Source organism: Mastigoproctus giganteus, chromosome 1 (assembly GCF_048544385.1).
Source record: "Mastigoproctus giganteus isolate SK-2022 chromosome 1, ASM4854438v1, whole genome shotgun sequence".
In the NCBI taxonomy this organism is placed as follows: domain Eukaryota; kingdom Metazoa; phylum Arthropoda; class Arachnida; order Uropygi; family Thelyphonidae; genus Mastigoproctus; species Mastigoproctus giganteus.
The window spans coordinates 50,589,813-50,606,825 of record NC_143575.1 but is presented as its reverse complement, the minus strand read 5'-3'; the positions used below and the strand labels follow the sequence as shown (position 1 = coordinate 50,606,825).

At 36.5% G+C, this 17,013-nt stretch overlaps 1 protein-coding gene across 4 annotated transcripts in view; it reads right to left on the bottom strand.

The window, feature by feature from the left end:
- LOC150090786 (H(+)/Cl(-) exchange transporter 5-like) overlaps positions 1-17,013 on the bottom strand; it is a 202,800-nt gene that overhangs the window by 5,573 nt on the left and 180,214 nt on the right. For all 4 annotated transcript variants that reach the window (XM_090372676.1, XM_090372686.1, XM_090372695.1 and 1 more), the window contains 3 exons: positions 15,656-15,763; positions 5,597-5,712; positions 396-490 (listed from right to left, as the gene is read on the bottom strand). In XM_090372676.1, the coding sequence (XP_090228802.1) occupies positions 396-490; positions 5,597-5,712; positions 15,656-15,763 (319 nt within the window). The remainder of the gene's footprint in view (positions 1-395; positions 491-5,596; positions 5,713-15,655; positions 15,764-17,013) is intronic.

Genomic DNA, 17,013 nt, shown 5'->3' with positions numbered 1-17,013 from the left:
AGTTGTTCGGCATGATAGAGCTGGAACCGTGATTCAGACTTCCAGTTGTCCAATGGCTACTAGGAAGGTGTTGATGACTGCCTGTCAACACAGACACATGAACAGGTTGCCTAATCCATATTCCTTAGTTGTAGTCTGCTGTGAATTGAGGGATCATGAGCTATTTGTTGTCCCAGACAATATGTGCCAACTGTTATCAACCATTGGTGGGCTCTCTGTCCTGGCACGTTGGGTTACAGGATGGGGAGGCCACCAATGGTTGATAATAAATGTTTTTATTAAACAAATTTATTTAGTTTTAACATCCACACTGAAAAGTATTGTTAGACAAATCTCAGTACTTAATAAAAATATAAATTAATGCGTTTTTATAAAATGAGGAAATATGTGCTTACCCATTGTTAATGACAAGAGTTTGTCGTAGCCCTAGTTTCACAAACATATCCACTATAGTTTCCACTGGTGTTTGGTCACTTATAGTAATTGGTGCCTAAGAATTGGAAAGTTACAAGTTGCATTAAAATATAAAGGATTCTGACAAACTATCACATGCAATATTGGTGCAGTAGGCTACTGATTATCATTACACTAATAAAAATATTAAACTAGGACTGCCATCAATCAATGTATACAAAATGTGGTGGACATCCTATTCATCTCTGCCCTCCATTCCCCTGTTGAGGGAACTAATCATCCATCCATTCTATTACTGCACAGGTGTGTTATCTTAATGGAACCATTCCAGATATGTTTTCCTGTTGCTGTGGTTTGTAAAATGAATGGGCCAGTTATTCAGCCCTTCCAGAAACCATTTCATACCAAAACAGCAATAAGCTCCAATCTTTCTTACTACCATTTTTGTTTGGATGTTGTGTGCTTTCACACACTCAGTGGCACCTCCATAGCTAGGTGGGCAGGAGCAGCAGTGCGTAGCACACGCTTCTTGATTAGACCGGGGTTCGAGCCAGTGACCACCAAATATGGAGGATGCAGAAAGGTCAGGGAATGACCACCACATATCCCGGAGCAATATGGCCTTAGTTGCTAATGCTCCTAAAAACCAATAACAACAACAAAACATGTAATAATCACACAACAGTATATTCATGGAGAGGAGACAGTAGCCATAAACAAATAACAGTGTGTGATTATTACATGTTCACTTTGTTGGAGTCTAATTGGACTAAGTTATTTACTCTTGGTTCAATTTGAATGCAAGATTAATGGTACCTCAGTACAACACTCCATGATCTTCCCTACCACAGCAGTCAAATTTACTAGCTTATAACTACCTAACTTCTCTTTAGACAACACTTCTCCAGGCCCAAATAATTTTCCCAGTTTAATGACATGCTCGTTAACATTCCCAACAGTTTCATACATTCATATGCAGCCTTTAAAGTATAACTGAATATATACCATCCTTTCCTGAAAGCTCATCCTCCTTTAAATTCAGTAGCATTAACAGAGGCATTTGATGCAAGAAAGCAAGCTTATGCAGCATCAGCCAAAAAAATAAATAAAAATAAAAAATAATTAAAAAAAATAAAGTAACATAAATAAATAAAAAAATACCCACTTCCACTTCACTCCTCTGTTCGTTCGAAATACCTGTCCAGCTGAGCCTTAAACTTATTTAGGCTATCAACTTCCACGACAAGGGATGGAAGTCTGTTCCACCTACCAACCACCCGCTGGCTAAAGGCAAATTTCCGCACATCTATCCTACATCTGTCTTTCCTCAATATGAATTTATGCCCTCTCAGGTGATTATTCTGAGCAAGAGGAAGAATCCCATCAGCACTGAACATGCTCAAACCATTCAAGGCTTTGTACACCTCTATCAGATCACCTCGCTGGTGCCTAGTTTCCAGACACTGTAATTCGCAAAACTTAAGCCTTTCTTCGTAAGAGCACCCCTTTGTTCCATTCACCAATCTTGTTGCCCTTCTCTGTACTTGTTCCAGCAGCTCTACATCCTTCTTGAAATGAGGCCTCCAGGCCTGTATACAGTACTCTAGGTGCGGCCTGACCATTGCCTTATACAAGGGAATAATCACCTCCTTACCCCTGCTAGAAAAATTCCTATATATTATTGACAATACACCATGAGCTACTCTTGCAGCCCGTCTGCACTGCTCAGAGAACTCCATATCTGCCTGCACAACCACCCCCAGGTCCTTTTCATTCTCTACCACTGTCAGTGTAGTACCACAGAGTTGATACGTTGCTCTGGGGTTGCTGTTTCCCATATGTAGTACTTTACATTTGTCAATGTTAAACTTCATTTGCCACCTCAAAGCCCATCTGCTCAACCTTTCCAAATCCTGTTGCAGCAGCATAGTGTCAGTAGGGTCCTTGACAACCCTGCCAACCTTCGTATCGTCTGCAAACTTGGACATTAAGCCTGATATACCATCATCAATATCATTTATAAATACAGAAAACAATAAAGGACCCAATACTGAACCCTGAGGGACTCCACTAATAACATTAGTCCACAATGAGCAATGACCATTGATTACCACTCTCTGTCTTCTCCCCCTCAACCACCCCTTTATCCATAGCAGCAATTTGCCTCCAATGCCACACTGCTCCAATTTGTGCAGCAGTCTTCCATGTGCAACAGTATCAAAAGCCTTTCTAAGATCCAAGTATATAATATCAAAGTTATTCCCTGCATCCAGTTCTTTTGTGACTGCATCATAGTATCCAATCAAATTTGTCAGGCAAGACTTCCCCTTAACAAAACCATGCTGTGTCTGAGCTATAACTGAAGTCTTGTCTAGATGATCCTGCAGTACTTCTTTAACCAGTGCCTCCATTAATTTTCCGGGAACAGAAGTTAAACTCACAGGTCTATAATTACTTGTGTCAGCCTTTGATCCTCCTTTGTGAATTGGGGTCACATTTGCACATCTCCAGTCCATGGGTACCTCCCCTGAGTCCAAGGAAGCTCTCATAATTATAGCTAAGGGTTTGCTTACTTTCTTTGCTGCCTCCTTTAATATAACTGGATAGATCCCATCCACCCCAGGTGCCTTTCTTGTGTTTATCTTCAACAATTTCTCCTCCACTTTACTCTCAGTTATTACAAGATTCTCTAGCTTACTGCTAGAGTTGAATACACCTCTGGCATTCCCCTCGCTGAATAACTCCTCATGTGTGAATGTTGATGCAAAATATTCATTTAGTTTGTTAGCTACCTGAGCAGGGTCATCAACAGTTGACCCATCGATATCAAGTGGACCAATCTGATTCATCCCCTTCCTTCTAGAGTTTACATAAGTAAAGAACTCTTTGCTGTTTTTCTTCGCATGCCTTGCCAAGGATCTCTCGTAATCTGCCTTCGCCTGCCTAACCTCCTTTGTAACTTGGTTACAGATCAACTTGTATCTATCATAGGCTTCTGTGTCACGTGTTAATTTGTATGTATCCCATGCATTTTTCTTCTCTGCCATATGCCTCATTAGTTCATCTGACATCCATTTAGGCCTAAACCTTGAACAATATTTCTTAGTTGGTATGTACAGCCTAGTAGCTTCCAAGATAAGTTCTTTGAATGCTTCCCATCTTGAATTTGCTGTTGGTAACATCATCAGTTGATCCCACTGTATAGAATTTAAATACTGTCTCAGTCCATCGTAGTCGCCTTTACGAAAGCAATACCCCTTCCCTTTACCCCTAATGGTAGTTACATCTTTGAGTAACTCCCACTTCAGAACACTGATCACTGCCACCTAGTGGTTCATTTATCTGCAGATTCTTAATGCATGAAGAATCACTACTGATAATCAAATCTAGAGTATTACTCCCTCTAGTTGCCTCCCGAACATGCTGATGTAGAAAACAATCATCCAATAAATCCACAAAAGCCTTGCTAGTGTGTGAGTGACCAGCCCCCAAATTCCAGTCAATATCTGGGAAATTAAAATCCCCCATTATAAGACTCTCTGATTTACTGGCCCACTATTTCTCCGTACAGTTTCTTATTATACTCAGAGTCATTAGGCCTATAGCACACTCCTACTCTCAATTTTGATCTCCCAATGCTTATGTCACACCAAACTGACTCGACACTGCACTGACCAGCGATGTCGACTGGCTTCACTTCCTTGGATTTTATGTGTTTTTTAACTAATAGCATAACCCCTCCTCCCTTCCTATCCTGTCTATCCTTTCTGTAGACATTGTTCTCCCCAAATTCCAGTTCTGCATTCCTTATATCTGTGTGACACCACGTCTCTGAAATCCCCACAATTTTGATGTTCTGCCTTTGATGTTTTGAGCAATACCTCAAATTCATCAAATTTATTTACTAAACTCCTAGCATTGGTGTACACGCATTGGTGTATACATGCACCTGTTCTTTTTCTTAGCTACCCTAACACAACCCATGTGTTTACTTGTACCCCAATGATTCCCAGCAGTCTCTGAAATATCCTGCATCTTGTTTTCCAGGCTTCTGCTCATTCCAATAGAAGCAGTGCAAGAATCACTTTCACCTCTGCCAGTGGCTACTGTTAATCTATTAGTCCTTGTATCCCCCCAATCTAGCAGTTTTCCAACCCACCTAACACTGCCTCGATAGCATCAGCAAACATTCTTGCACCCTTTCTATTTAAGTGTATCCCATCCCTGTAGAAGCAGTCTCTCCTGTTAACATTTTCTAACAAACACTTCTGTGATCATCATATCACTTATTTTACAGAAATTTGACTCCTTAATGTCGCTCAGCGTTTTGAGCTTTCTTTTGACTGTAAATATTGCTGAGAAATATCTTGACACTAATTGCATTGATTTTAAGTGTTTTTAACCTATGGAACTAAGAACTGAATAAGAAAGTAAAGGAAATGATCAAAAAGTAGTCTTCAGAATTATAATTTTAAGAAAAACAAATGGAAGTAAGGGTTGAAGTAATGTTAACATCATATTACAAATGAGGAAATAAGGAAAAAAAAAAAAAAAAAAAAAAAACACACACTTGGGTAACATAACATAGCAAAGGTAACTGAAGCAAACTTACAGATAGTATGGACATACAGAAAGGATGGTAGAAGAGAGAGTAACCAAACGCACATTTGAACCAAAAATGAATGGTAATGAGCTGAGGGGTAAACAAGGGGTAAGGTGGACTGATGATGTTAAACAAGCATTTGAAAGTCTTATCCTGACTAGGGCTAATAATCTAACAGGAAAAAGGATAACATGGAAGCAAATATAGTGAATGGAAGGCTCATATAGTCCAGAAGGACTGAGCTGTATTATGATAGTGACATACATGACAGATTTGGATGAGGAGAGCAATGTATAGAGACATAATGAATGTAATGCATTCTCTTCCCAGTATGTTGCTGTTAAGCAAAACAAGAATGGCTGCTTTTAGACATTAGGCGCCAAAATATTGTAAAAAGCTTTTTATTAAATGATGGGAATACTGTAAATTATGGGACTATCTAAACCCAGCAAAGTATACCGTTCTAAACTAGGAATTCATCAAAATAATATAAAATTCTTATTATATCACTATGTATTCTTTAAGCAGAGGAAGAAGTATAATAATTAAACCTTGAGTATTTTCTAAAGCATACTATACCATGTCCACAATCTTGCTTAGGTTAACAGCTTTGTCTCTCACATCTTCAGGAATGACATTAGTGAAATAAACAGGACTGTCTTCATTAATATTACACTGATTTTTCCTTGCATTAGCTGTGTAGAAAAAAATTAAACAAGTTTAAGCAGTTCCTTTTTGTTATCTTATAATTAACTACTAAAAATAAATTGTGTACACGTAGATTCTGTCAAGTATATATTATAGACTACTTTTTAAGTGAATTATGCAGCACAATCAAGAATCAATATGCCAAGCAAGATTTAATGGAAACAGATCTGATATAAAGTTTTACCGAAAAGACAACTTACAAATCAAATTATTAAAATTCATTTTATATCTCTAACTTTTGTTTTTCCCATGTTTAGAAAAATTATATACTACTGTATGTATCAATGTCAATAAGAATATCAATGATTTGTCAAATACATGAGTTCTCCAATTAAGTTATTATTCAATTCAATGTTTTTCTAAGTTATTGCTATAATATTCAAATATGCTGAACATTGAAACAGGTTTTTTAAATCTTTTCCTATTGTAATCTAGTAGTAGTAGCGGCATGTGATGCAAGAAAGCAAGTGTATAAGCTTATGCAGCATCAGCCAAAAAAAAAAAAAAAAAAAAAAAAAATCACACCATTCCCTCCAAATGCCTGTCCAGTTCCTCCTTAAATTTATTCAACCTATCAACTTCCACAATGACAGATGGAAGTTTGTTTCAGCAATTAACCACCCGCCGGCTAAAGGCAAATTTCCACACATCTATTCTACATCTGTCTTTTCTTAATTTGAATTTATGCTCCCTTAGATTCTTAATCTGAACAAGTGGAAGGATCCCATCAAAATTCAGCATGCTCAACCCATTCAAGGCCTTATACACCTCAATCAGATCACCACGCAGGTGCCTAGTCTCCAGCCACTGCAATTTGCAGAACTTAAGCATCTCTTGGTAAGAGGATCCCTTCATTCCTCTCACCAATCTTGTTGCCCTTCTCTGTACACAACCTCAAATCTACATCCTTCCTAAAATGAGGCCTCCAGACCTGTACACAGTACTCAAGGCGTGGCCTGACCATTGCCTTATACAGAGGGACAATCACCTCCTTTTCCCTGCTAGCAAAATTCCTATATATCAATTGACAAAACCCCATGACCTGCCCTGACAGCCTGTCTGCATTGCTCAGAAAACTTCATATCTGACTGCACAATTACTCCCAGGTCTTTTTCATTTTCTACTACCTTAAGTGTAGTACCACACAGTTGGTACGTTTCGCTGGAGTTACTTCTACCCATATGCAGTACTTTGCATTTGTCAAGGTTAAACTTCAGTTGCCACTTCTTAGCCCACCTGCCCAAATTATCTAGATCCTGTTGCAGTAGCACACTGCCATCCACCCCATGTGCTTTTCTTATGTTTAACTTCAACAATTTCTCCTCCACTTTGCTCTCAGTTATTACAAAATCATTAAGTATCCTGCTACAATTTGATAACCTTCTGCCATTTTCAAACTTTAATATTGTTAACATTAGCTGCTGAGCTGTTTAACCCTAGCAGACATGTGCATCCATTAGTGATATTGAAACATATTAAGAGCGAAATTAATGGAATACTAATGTAAAAAAAAAAGAATTTGTAATTGGAAGCTTTCCTACATTCCATTGTCTTCAGAATTTCTTAGAACTTTCCAGGTAGGAGGTAACCCTCTATTTTGTCATTTGAGCAAACTGAAATCTAGCAGAGAAATTCCTTAAAAATAATACAAATGGCTTTATACAGTGAAATTCCATTTGCTTAATTATAAAAAGAATGAACAATTTAAAGCAAAATGAACTGGTTCACAGTTCATTAATGGTACTGTGTGCAAAATAGCTTGGTTTAGTTTGAAGTATAGTGAGTTGCCACTAAGTCTTTAAAAAAATTGTTTAGATGCCAATTTATGAAGAATTTATTTTGTGTGTGTGTGTGTTCCATATTTACACACACATCTATGTATGTGTGTAAATATGAAATTGACAATATATTTAATCATTTCGTTGTTTCAAGGAATGTTTCCATTATTACTTAGTCTACATGGTAGTCAATTATTCATGAGGACACCAATGTTCCTAGAACGGATGAGCACTCAAGGATGACCCAACTCAGTTGCTTGAGACATATCCAAAGAAATGCCTTTTCTCTCAGTGGAGAGGGAAATGGCCTCAGTTGAATAATGATTGGCAGTCAGGTAATTTACACGTTTGGAATTCCACAGGAGTTGAATGCAGACACTGAGGAAAAGTTCAATTTTGTTTAAATTTTATATTTATTAAGCAAATAGAAGTATAATAGTGAAATATGTATTCCCTGAATTACATGTACACACTGTAACATATGTTATTTGTAATTTGGAAACTTGAAAAGTACACAACACAATTCAGATTAGCACAAATCTGTAATACATTCAAATAAGATTTGTTTGAAAGGAAATTTTAAAACTGTGCATGCTGTCCAGGGAATTTTAGGATTGTAAAAACTATCTTTATTTAATTAAAAAAACTTGGAATCAGTATTTTTTTTTTTAATGGGGGGGGGGGGTCTGTCCAATTCAAGGCAGCTGTGTGCAAATATATCCTTTATATGTTTCAAACACTAAGATTGCTGCTTCTACACAGTATGGAAAATGCCTGGGCTCAAGTCATGTTCTCATGGGAGGAACTTTTTTTTTTTTTTAATATATATTTATATATGGTGGTCATGGGCTCGAACCCCAGTCTAATCAAGACGCTTGTGCTATGCACTGCTGCTCCTGCCCACCTGGCTATGGAGGTGCCTATTTTGGAAATAGAAAAACATTCTCCTTGAATGCTTCAAGAAATTGCAGAAGCAATTTCTTGAAGAATTCCCAGTACAACTAAGTAGGGGGGGGGTGTTCAAAAACGATTTGTATTCACCTAGAAGTAGTTATGATAGAAAGATGAAATTTCTGTGGTTGCTGATTTGGCAATTCATTTTTTTTTTTTATTCTTTGCAGCACTGAATGAAGTAAAGTGTCACAATGAATAATGTGGAATACAGATCAGTGATTCAGTTCCTCTTTTGCAAGAGAAAACAGCCAAAACAATCCATGAAAAATGGTTACTATTTATGGAGAAGAACCTCAGTGCACAATTTTAAATCATTCAAATGTGGAAGAACCTCTGTGCATAATGAAGAAATCCCAGGAGACCTAGCAACTGCTGTAACAGAAGGCAATATTACAAAAATTAAGACATTACTCTTGGAATATCACCAAAATAGCTGCACAGCTCCGAATTAGTGTAGGATCTGTGGAGAACATCATCCATCAACAGTTGTGTATGAGTTAAGTGGCTGTTAGATATGTTTCCAGACTTCTGACCCCTTAGTAGAAGTAAGAAAGAGTAGAATATGCAGGCGAAATGTTGTCAATGTGCCAGGAAAAGCGAGTTTATTTTGTGGATGAAACTTAGATCCATTACCGCGATCCCAAAACTAAACAAATGTCAAAACAAAGGAAGTGTGTAGAATCGTAAACTCCTCCTTCCCTAAAAGGCAAAGGTGCAAACCAAGTGCTGGCAAGGTGAAGCTGCCAGATTTTTGGGATCAGCATGGTGTAATATTAACAGATTACCTTCAAAAGGGCATCACAGCCCTTTTGAAGGGATTACCTTCAAAAGGGCTGTGATGGCAAAGTATTATTCTAATCTCCTCAAAAAGCTATGTAGTGCTGCTATCAAAGAAAAAAGATGAGTAAAGCTGTCAAAAGGTGCATGCGTGCCTGCTCCACAATAATGTCACTGTGCATGCTGCAGAGTTTGAAATATTGCCACATCCTGCTTATTCCCCCACCCTTGCACCCTCAGATTTTTCTCTTTCCTGCACTGAAGTCCTTTTTTCATGGAAAACACTTTGCTGCTGCTGATGATGAGGTTATTTCTGCTACCGAATCATGGTTTGAAGGACAGTCAGAGGCCTTCTAAAAACTAGCCTGTGGAAGTTATTGAGAAGTGGCAAAATGTGTCATTTTGTCTGGTGACTGTGTTGAGAAAGTGTAATACATGGTATTTGTTTCAAACTTCTATCACAACTACTTCTGAGTAAATGCAAATCTTTTTTGACAACCACTCCCTTGTAGTACCTGTGCTGCATTCTGAATAATTGCAAATCTGTAACGTGACCTTTAAATGGAGCTGTAAGCTTGGGGAAAGAGCTAAATCTGGTATGTTGGATGGGGAGACTATAGTAAGAGCATTCAGTAGTCCTTGGATTGAAAAGTGCAAAGGCACATTTTCATGATGCATGCACCAATTCCCAAGCCAGTGGTGCGTATCCTATAGGCAACAAAGACATCTGCCTAGGGCCCCTAATCAGAGGGGCCCCCCAAAATCACTGTTTCAAAAATTCATTGCTGTTTTTTTACTAATATTTTAAGTGATTTTTAGTTGAGTTAATTGAAAAAATAAAGACTGCCTTGTATGTAACTGGCACCCTTATGCTTAAGGCAGTAGAGTAGCAGGAAGACGTTAGCCATGATCTTATCAACCAGTCTTGAGTGAATGTCCATGCAGAACTGAGGTGAAGCAGAATAATTTGACAATTTTTGATTTTAATGAGTGTAAGAACATTAAATATTGAGCGACAGAAAAACATGGAGAGCTGAACAATTTAACTTGAATTATCATAGGTATTTTGTTTTATATTAAAAAAATACAGTGGATACCCAATCCGTAGCCTAGTGGTCAGGCGCAGGTGCATAAGTACATGTGTCTTGAGTGACCAGTGTTCATGCCCGTGACTGCTGAATACGGTGCTGTTTCTTGTATTCAGTCTATCTTGTGAACTCCTGACCATTTGGCCGTCCCGGAGTATAAACAGAAAATTTATTATTATTTATTATATATAGTGATAAACTCGTGGTTTCTATTTGTTTCTTTGAATGGAATTTGGGGGCTTCAAATTCCATTTTGCCTTGGGCCTGATGAAAGTATAACACACCATTGTTCCACATCCACTTTTCCAGTTCTTTTTCCTGAACTGAACTGAACAGAATCATGCAGTTGCTGTAAAATTTTTGTAGTACTCATGGTTCACTGTCTGACCCATGGGACAATAATGAACAATGTCTTATGAATTAAATAAAAAAAAAAAAAAAAAATACAATAAGCTTGATCTTCATATTTGACTGAGATTACAGGTCTTAGTCATATACCCACAATTCATTACCAGTAATGAGGAAAGAAATTGAATTAGGTCAGCAGCATCTGTTGATTGCACCTGCAAGAACTCACTGCTCTGTAATCAGTGAGAATGTAAGACACAAGCTTGGCTGAAATTCATAACGTTCCTAATTCTTGTGTTAAAATTGATTGACATGTCCCATACGAAATACCAATTTCACTCCAAATCAGATCATGAACACAAGCAATTTAATCATTGTTTTTGTAATGGGGGGAGGGAGGACAAAGCAAGGATCATCTGAGGAATAAGAATCCATTTTACCACTGAAGGTCTGTGACCAATGTATAGCATCTTCTGAAAAAGCTGTTTTTAACACTGCATGGGTTTCTGTTGCACTTTTCTGAAACAATATTTGATAGAAATTTGCTGCTGAGTAAAGTCGCTCATTTTAAAATACAAGGAAACTCATAAAATACATACATACTAATTCAGATTAGCTGCAGATAAATGGATGATTTGTGTGGTACTAGGTCTAGCAACTGGCTTTGTATCTTCAAAGTGCAAAGTCGTAGTAGTCACTTGTATATGTCATTGCAAATGGAATTCCTGCCAATAAAGATTTCTTCAGGCTCAACCAAGAAATCACAAGTTTGTCTGAGCAAAGTCAGTGACACAGAAAGCCATGGAATTCAGATAATTAAGAGCAATAAAACCAAAATTACAACTACAAAATTTTGGCTCTGCTTTCCTTTCAATTATATGATAATTAACTGTCAGTTTTTTAAAAATATTAGCCTTTTAACTATATTGATTCAAACCAAAAATTTCCCAAATGCAAATCATGAAAGTCTAAATGCAGCATGTACAAAAAAGCTTATCACTTAAGAATGTAAAAGTGAACAACGAAGAAAGAAAAGGACATCAGACATTGCTAAAGAGTACAGACTTCCAATCATTCTTAAAATAAATGCAGTTCTTGACAAACTTTAATTATACAGTGAAAAAAACTCAGATAACACTTTGTTCTTAATAAACTGCACGAGTTTCCCTATTAAACAAAAGTCAAGTAAAAAAAAAACTGCAGCCATCATCAACCCACTGTTGGATGGAAGCCTCCTCAACAATTCACGTTGAGGGAAATGGACCATAATCTGCCACGCTGGTCCAGTGCAGGTTGGCAGATCGACCATATTTAGTAGTCAGGGGCTTGAACCTCTGTCTACTCAAGAAGTGTGTGCTACTGCACTCCCGCTCCTAACCACCCGGCTACGGCGGTCAAGTTCTGCCTTGCTAATATTGAAATTTCAAGAGAATGTATGTGCAAAAATTGTCACAAGCATGGTTTAGACTTAGTTAAAAAAAAAATCCATACTTCCTGCATCTTTAGTAAAAATTCGATATATTACTTAAAAGTAAACTAAACAATTTATAGCTATTTCACTACATACACAGATAAAACTAAAATCAAATTTTTGAAAAGAGCCACAATCAACATGATTTTCAGTAATATAAGAATCTTTAATAAAATAAAGATGATCATTTGATAACTAGGACAGACTTTTATTAACTGTTCTGTTCACCAGAAGAAGTTTTATTATTGTAACTATTTTAAAAATTTTTTTTGTTAATTTCATTTTCCAAGAAATATAAAATGAAAATGATGGTTTTAGCGTCTACCATAGGGAATCACGATTATTATATAACCAGTGATCATGGGTGCCGGTAGCATGGTGCAAGAGCACCACCTTTGGATTTTGAAGTAATACACAATTTTTAATATTTTCATTAATTTATTGAAACATTAAAACAACACATTCTTTCTTTAAAAATACATGTACTTTCTCCCTCCGATCATGAAACATTGGCTCAGCTGTACACATAAATCAGTTAAACTTGACTTAATTAAAATGTTACATGCATTAAAAAATTTGGCGAACAAAAATTTTATTCCCACATGCACCACCTTACAAAATATCCTGCCAGCACCCATGCCAGTGATATAGATTCAAAGATTCAAATACACTGGTGTATATTATGTAGATATGTGTTTCAGGGTGGTTTGAAAAACCTTGTATAGCTTCTGCAGAAGCATTTCATACTGAATGGGGGTGGGGAAAATCTTTGTGTCTGTGCTCTCTCATGTTATGACAGATTAGAATGATACACCATCCTATGTGAGTTCACCAGTGAAACATTTACTGCACTACACTCTGACAAGATTAACATGTAGTATAGTATCATGCAAACTTTTTTGGTCACAGATTCCTAGCTTTATTGGTGGATTCCCAAATTAAAATATTTTGTTTTATATTGTTCTCAGTAATGAAATATTGATTGACCAACAAAGATATTTCTACTCCACCTTCAAAATTTGTCCTTCCACATTTAAAAGTATGCATATCTGTTTATATGTACACACCATCCTCTCAATATACAATTGCTTACCTTTCAGGATTAGTGTTATGGGTAAGCTTGTATCTTTGTTGCTTTTTAACTCATTACTGGTACACATATTTTCAGTTTGCTTTTTTTTCTTTTTTTTTTGGTAGTTATTGGCGCATCGGCTTCTGTGGCGGCCATAGTGCACCTCCCAAGGTTTTTTGCAGTACTTTGATCCAAGCCCGAGGCGGGATTCGAACCCGCGACCTTTGGGTTACCAGGCAGGCGCTTTACCCACCCCGGCTAGCCCGGTCGGCTTCAGTTTGCTTGCCACTGATATAAAATGATAATCAGTTATAAGTTACACACAAAATTTAAAAGACAGTCACTTGAAATATATAACCTGTCCTAGATATATCTGTCAAATTACTTTTAGCTTCCTTAGCAGAAGTAATAAAACAAGAAATAAATCTAGCATACACAGAGAAAATGTGGAGAAGGCATCCATAAGTAATGGTTAGACTTATCTAGGAATATTTCTTTCACTGTGGTATTTGGATATTTGTTGAAGAGGGTCTGAAAAATTATTTCAATCATGTCAGGGGTAAATTATAGCACATGTATCATTACTGAATTCTGGTTTTGCATCTTTGTTTTATGTGTAAAGCTATCTTTTATCAGAGTAATGCCATATCACATTGTATGCAGCTATAATGTTTGCATAACCAATGAGTTGTTCACGTAGTATAACACTTTATATAAGGTATTACAGGTGACCCCCGCTTAACGCTAATAATTTGTTCCGGAAAAACAGAATGCTAAGCAAGCGTCCCATAATGTAACATATTTATTTGTGAGTCACGGTCTATACCACTACAACTCACAAATAATAAATGGTAGTGAAAAGATGGCAAATATATTTAATATTAAAAATTTATACATATAAAGTATTCTCCATTACATATGTATATAATTATGTGGTAAAGTAACTACATTATGTGCTGACTGGGCTAGCCGGGTGGGTAAAGTGCCTGCCCGGCAACCCAAAGGTCGCGGGTTCGAATCCCGCCTCGGGCTTGGATCAGAGTACTGCAAAAACCTTGGAAGGTGCATTATGGCCATAGAAGCCAATGCTCCAACAACTAACTAAAACAAAAAAAGAAAACTACATTACGTATCAAATTAAACTTAAAATGCCAATTAAAATCATGAATTTATTAATTGATGATGGCCCCGAGCTGTCAAGTTTTCATATCTTTGGTCGATTTTGGGTTGTACTTTAGCCCTCTTCCTAGTAAACTAAAAGGGGTTTTTTCCTCCGCAGCATTACCACTCAACAATAAAGTCAACCGATCCATTGCCGCCTGGCATGTTTTTTTCTTCTTTTGATATGAAACTTCTTTTAGGCATTAGTTTCCAAAAAAGCCCTGTTTCATCTATGTTAAAAACCTCTCTTCAATAATTTTAAGAAGTTCTTTTTTGGAAGTTTCGGCTCCTTGATCTGCACGTATAGCTTCTTGAATTTTAAATGTATTGAACCAGCCCTTACTAGCTTTAAATGGTTCCAATTTTTTTCTTTTTTTTTTTTTAAGGTGAGCTTTCTTCAGATCATCATATAGGCTAATCGCTTTTTATTTAATAATATTTAACTTAACGCAATTGTGCATTGGATATTATCTTCAATAAAATTATTTAGGTCTCTCCATTTCAATCATAATAGCCAGTTTAGTTGCTTGCAGTGGAACAGCTGTCTTTTACCACTGCTAAAATTAATTCTTTATTTTTTTATAATTGTTCTTACAGTTGAATCTGCCAGTCCTAAATGACTGCACACATCTACTTGTCATTGAAAGAAATTGATTCACTTCAAAACATATAATTTAATTTTCAAATTCAGTCCTTTTCTTACCTTAGTAGGCTTTGTACCACGTCCAGACGTTGTTACTTTTTAATTCTTATCCACCATTATTCATCTTTGAAAATGTAATGCGTTGCGTTAATTATTATACAATGTTTGAGTAAACTGTCTGTTACCTAACACTGTACTGTACTGAGTGATGACTACACTTCAGATAAATGCATATAACGCAAATAGTACAAGCAATATACTTGATCATTTTTTAAAATGTTGATCTCGGAACTATGTAACAAGCCACCATACTTGCAATTAAATTAGCATGGAAGAAAATTTCACTGAGCGTGGGAAAATTTTGCAAGTCAGCATGGGAAACTTTTTAATGCTGTTTTGCAATTCATTTTCAAGCTATCGACGACTATATCAGATGAGAAATGTTTTCGTTAAACATGCCAAAAATTTAATCTGTACACTGGTAAAAGAGCATCATGGTGAGTTGTGACAGCATTAGAGTGAGATATGGATTATAATATAAGAACAGCGTTATAGCGAATCAGCGTAGAGCAAACTGCATTATAATGAGGGCCTGCTGTATATGGATTAGAAGCTTTTATATGTTAGATATATCTTACCTAGTGCTAAACTGAGGTCTCTCCTCAATACATACCCTACTAAGTAGGGAAGTTCTTTAGAAACAATAACAGGAAATCCATTGTGATTTGTATCTTCTAGCAGGCTCACTATTAAAGAAATAGTCAAGAAATGAGTACAATAAAAGTCAAATGTAAATATACATATAATAGTACACTTAAGTTAGCAATTTCCAAATTTTATTTTCCTCAAATACTTCAAGAACAGTTTGTAACAGGTATTTTCACATCCAAGCTAAAAGCAAAAATATGCTGCATAATTAAAGTGTGGTTATACATACATTATAATATATTTAAAAAAATTTACTTACTGAACTTGAACAATATCTAGAAATATTACTTTATGTTCTATTTATATTCTGGCATTATTACACAAGTCAAAGGAGTTTACAACTAATCATTTCGACAATGAATACAATTAATATATTTACCAGTCACATGGGTTCAAACCATTATCAACTCAAACATATGACAGCATGCACGCACATTGACCACTTGGCTACATCAGGTCTAACAAATTTTCTATTTAAATTCAAAAATGGGGCATAGGAATTTGAATGGTAAAACCACGGTCAACTAAACGTTGATTCTGATGCAGTTTATAAAGGATATTTGAAAAACAGTTTTATGCTTTTTTTTTTTTTGTTTTTGTTTTTTTAATTTAAATTTTATTTTCCCAGAAATATAAAATGAAGGTATGAAAGAGTAGTAGTATAGTGTTAAAAATTTCTATACTTAATGAATAACACTTTAAACAGTAACCTGCCAAGTTTCATACTCACTGATGTCTTTTTTCAATTACAGATCCTGAAATCAACAAAGTTGCATGAATGAGGAAAGGTGGGCAAAATCAATTACTGTGCAATCATTCAATATTTAGGGGGAAAAAAAAAAAGAGAGATAAAAGCCAAAGACAATTCATGAGGATATGGTTAAAACATTGGGGGAGGATGCCCTTCCTATCCCATGGTTAAGAAGTGGGAAGCAGGATTTAAACAAGGGAGGGTGAGCCTGGAAGATCTGCAACAGCCACCATTGCAGAAGTTGTTGCCAATGTGCATGATCTGGTGATGAGTGACAGTTCAGTACATTGTAATCGTCGTGGGCATCTCATCTAAACATGCATACCACATAACAGGATTCTTACTAGGGAAAAGGTGTCAGCAGATCAAAAGCTCAAGCTTTGGCACGTCAAGTGAACATTTGCATGATTTTCAAGAAGATCCAGCACATTTTGTTGCAAGATTTGCAACCATGGATGAGTGTGGGGTCTATTACATCTCATCCAAAGACAAAGGAGCAGTTCAAAGAATGGAAGCACAGCTTTTCCCTCCCTCCAA